This window comes from Lycium barbarum, chromosome 12 (genome assembly GCF_019175385.1).
Source record: "Lycium barbarum isolate Lr01 chromosome 12, ASM1917538v2, whole genome shotgun sequence".
NCBI lineage: Eukaryota > Viridiplantae > Streptophyta > Magnoliopsida > Solanales > Solanaceae > Lycium > Lycium barbarum.
The window spans coordinates 875,588-877,451 of record NC_083348.1 but is presented as its reverse complement, the minus strand read 5'-3'; the positions used below and the strand labels follow the sequence as shown (position 1 = coordinate 877,451).

General features: G+C 39.1%; 1 protein-coding gene across 1 annotated transcript; it reads right to left on the bottom strand.

Annotated features, from left to right (window-relative positions):
• Window positions 1-289: 289 nt before the first annotated feature.
• LOC132621991 (receptor-like protein 19) lies at window positions 290-787 on the bottom strand. Its single transcript, XM_060336501.1, has one exon. The coding sequence runs from the start codon at window positions 785-787 to the stop codon at window positions 290-292; it is 498 nt and encodes a 165-aa protein (XP_060192484.1).
• Window positions 788-1,864: the final 1,077 nt, after the last annotated feature.

Here is a 1,864-nt window from a genome sequence, read left to right as displayed (position 1 = left end):
ATTTTCTTGGGAAAAGCACCTTCAAGAAATTCCACAACCCCTTTTGGCTTACGAGCTTTAAACATGAGGCTCCACATGACAGTTCCAACAACTAGTTCACAACTGTAGCCTATGACTACTGATTCCCAGGTAAGTCCACTTAAAAAGTATGACTCATCTTCTTCTTCGGACTCCAATGGTTGAGGAACGTGCGAGGATCACTTGTTCCACATTGCTTTGATAAAGGAGGACCACATAAACGACGGTTGCCACCATATGAATCATTTTCAAATGTGTTGAATTGTGAACCTCAAGGAATGCGTCCAATAAGAAGATTTTGAGAGAGGTTTAACTTTGTAAGAAATGTTAGCCTTGTCAATTCCTGTGGAACCTTTCCGGTGAGCCGATTCCAAGAGAGATCTAATGCTTCAAGCATATTCAATTGCCCCAATTCCAATGGAATATGACCTCTGAGATTGTTATGGGATAAATTAAGTAGCCTAAATGACACAAGCTCCATTAGTGTTTTTGGAACCACACCTTCAAAATGGTTGCTTGACAGATCTATGACTGTCATAATTGTGTTGATTCTTTCTAGCTCAAATTCCTGGCATTTGATCACCAACCTCACAGAATCCTCATACATAGCATCACCATCCAAATTTTTACTCATATATTCGATCTTGCATTTGTCTGCGCCATGTAAGTTGATCATCGCTCTAAAATTTTCAAATACTTCTGCAGGCAGTGATCCGCTGAACTCATTTTGAGAAAGATAAAAAATTCGCAACTTGGGAAAGAAAAACATAGTCTGCCCAATACTTATAGGTATATGGAACTTGTTCGAGTTTAACATAAGGACTTGCAGCTCTTCAAGATTTCCTAGCCAAGCTGGAATGTGTCATTTATCAAATTATTCCCCAAATCAAGAACTTCTAAACCAGTACAGTTGAGCAACGACACAGGGATAGGTCCTTCAATCGATTACCATTCAAGACAATGGTATTCAATGAAGTGCTCTATGCACATAAAGGTGGAAGACTCCCACTGAAATTATTCTTCCTTAAGTCGAGAATCGATAGCTCAGCCATGCTTCGCAAGCAATGTGGAACTGATTCACTGAAGTGGTTATGTCATAAATCAAGTAATCTAAGGTTCTTCAACTTACAGATAGAAGAAGGTAGCTGACCTTGAAGGGAGTTAAATTTAAGATCAAGAAAGTATAGATTAGGGTAAAAAAAGTTGTTCTATGTGTCCTGTAAGTGAATTATGAGAAAGGTTTAGGAGGTAAAATGAGTCCCACTTCATGCTGCTAAACCAGTTAGGGATTGGACCATCAATCTTATTGTTAGAAAGATCCAAGACCCAAAGGTTCTTTAAATTTCCCAAGAAGTGTGGAAAAGCCTTTAGTTCACAAAATGATAAGAGCAACTTTTCTAGGCTAGGAAAAGTGATATTTATTCCCGCATCCATGTTATTTGATGAAAGTTCAAGCTCAACTAGGTTAATGAGATTATCAAGGTCAAAAGGACCACGGAGTTGATTATGACTTAAATCCAATTGTCATAATGCTGGGTTTGTTTTGAGCTCATCAGCCACTCTACTGAATTGATTATGATCGAGCCTCAACTCAACGGAAGAGAGGCTAAACGCCCAAGAGGGTATTGTGCCATCCAGTGACTTGTGAGACAAATCTAGATTGAATAGCTTTGGAAGCATGCTGGCATTGCTAGGCAGTGGACCAGATAGGGAATTACTCGACAAGTCTAATTCTTGTAGACGTGTCAAGCTTACAATTGAAGAGGGAAATGGACCATTGAGTTGATTATGACTTAAATCCAATCTCCCTAATGCTAGGTTTGTTATGAGCTCATCAACCACTCTA

Excerpts from the sequence above, each read along its gene's own strand:
- LOC132621991 (XM_060336501.1), bottom strand. The coding sequence starts at position 787 with ATGTTTTTCTTTCCCAAGTTGCGAATTTTTTATCTTTCTCAAAATGAG.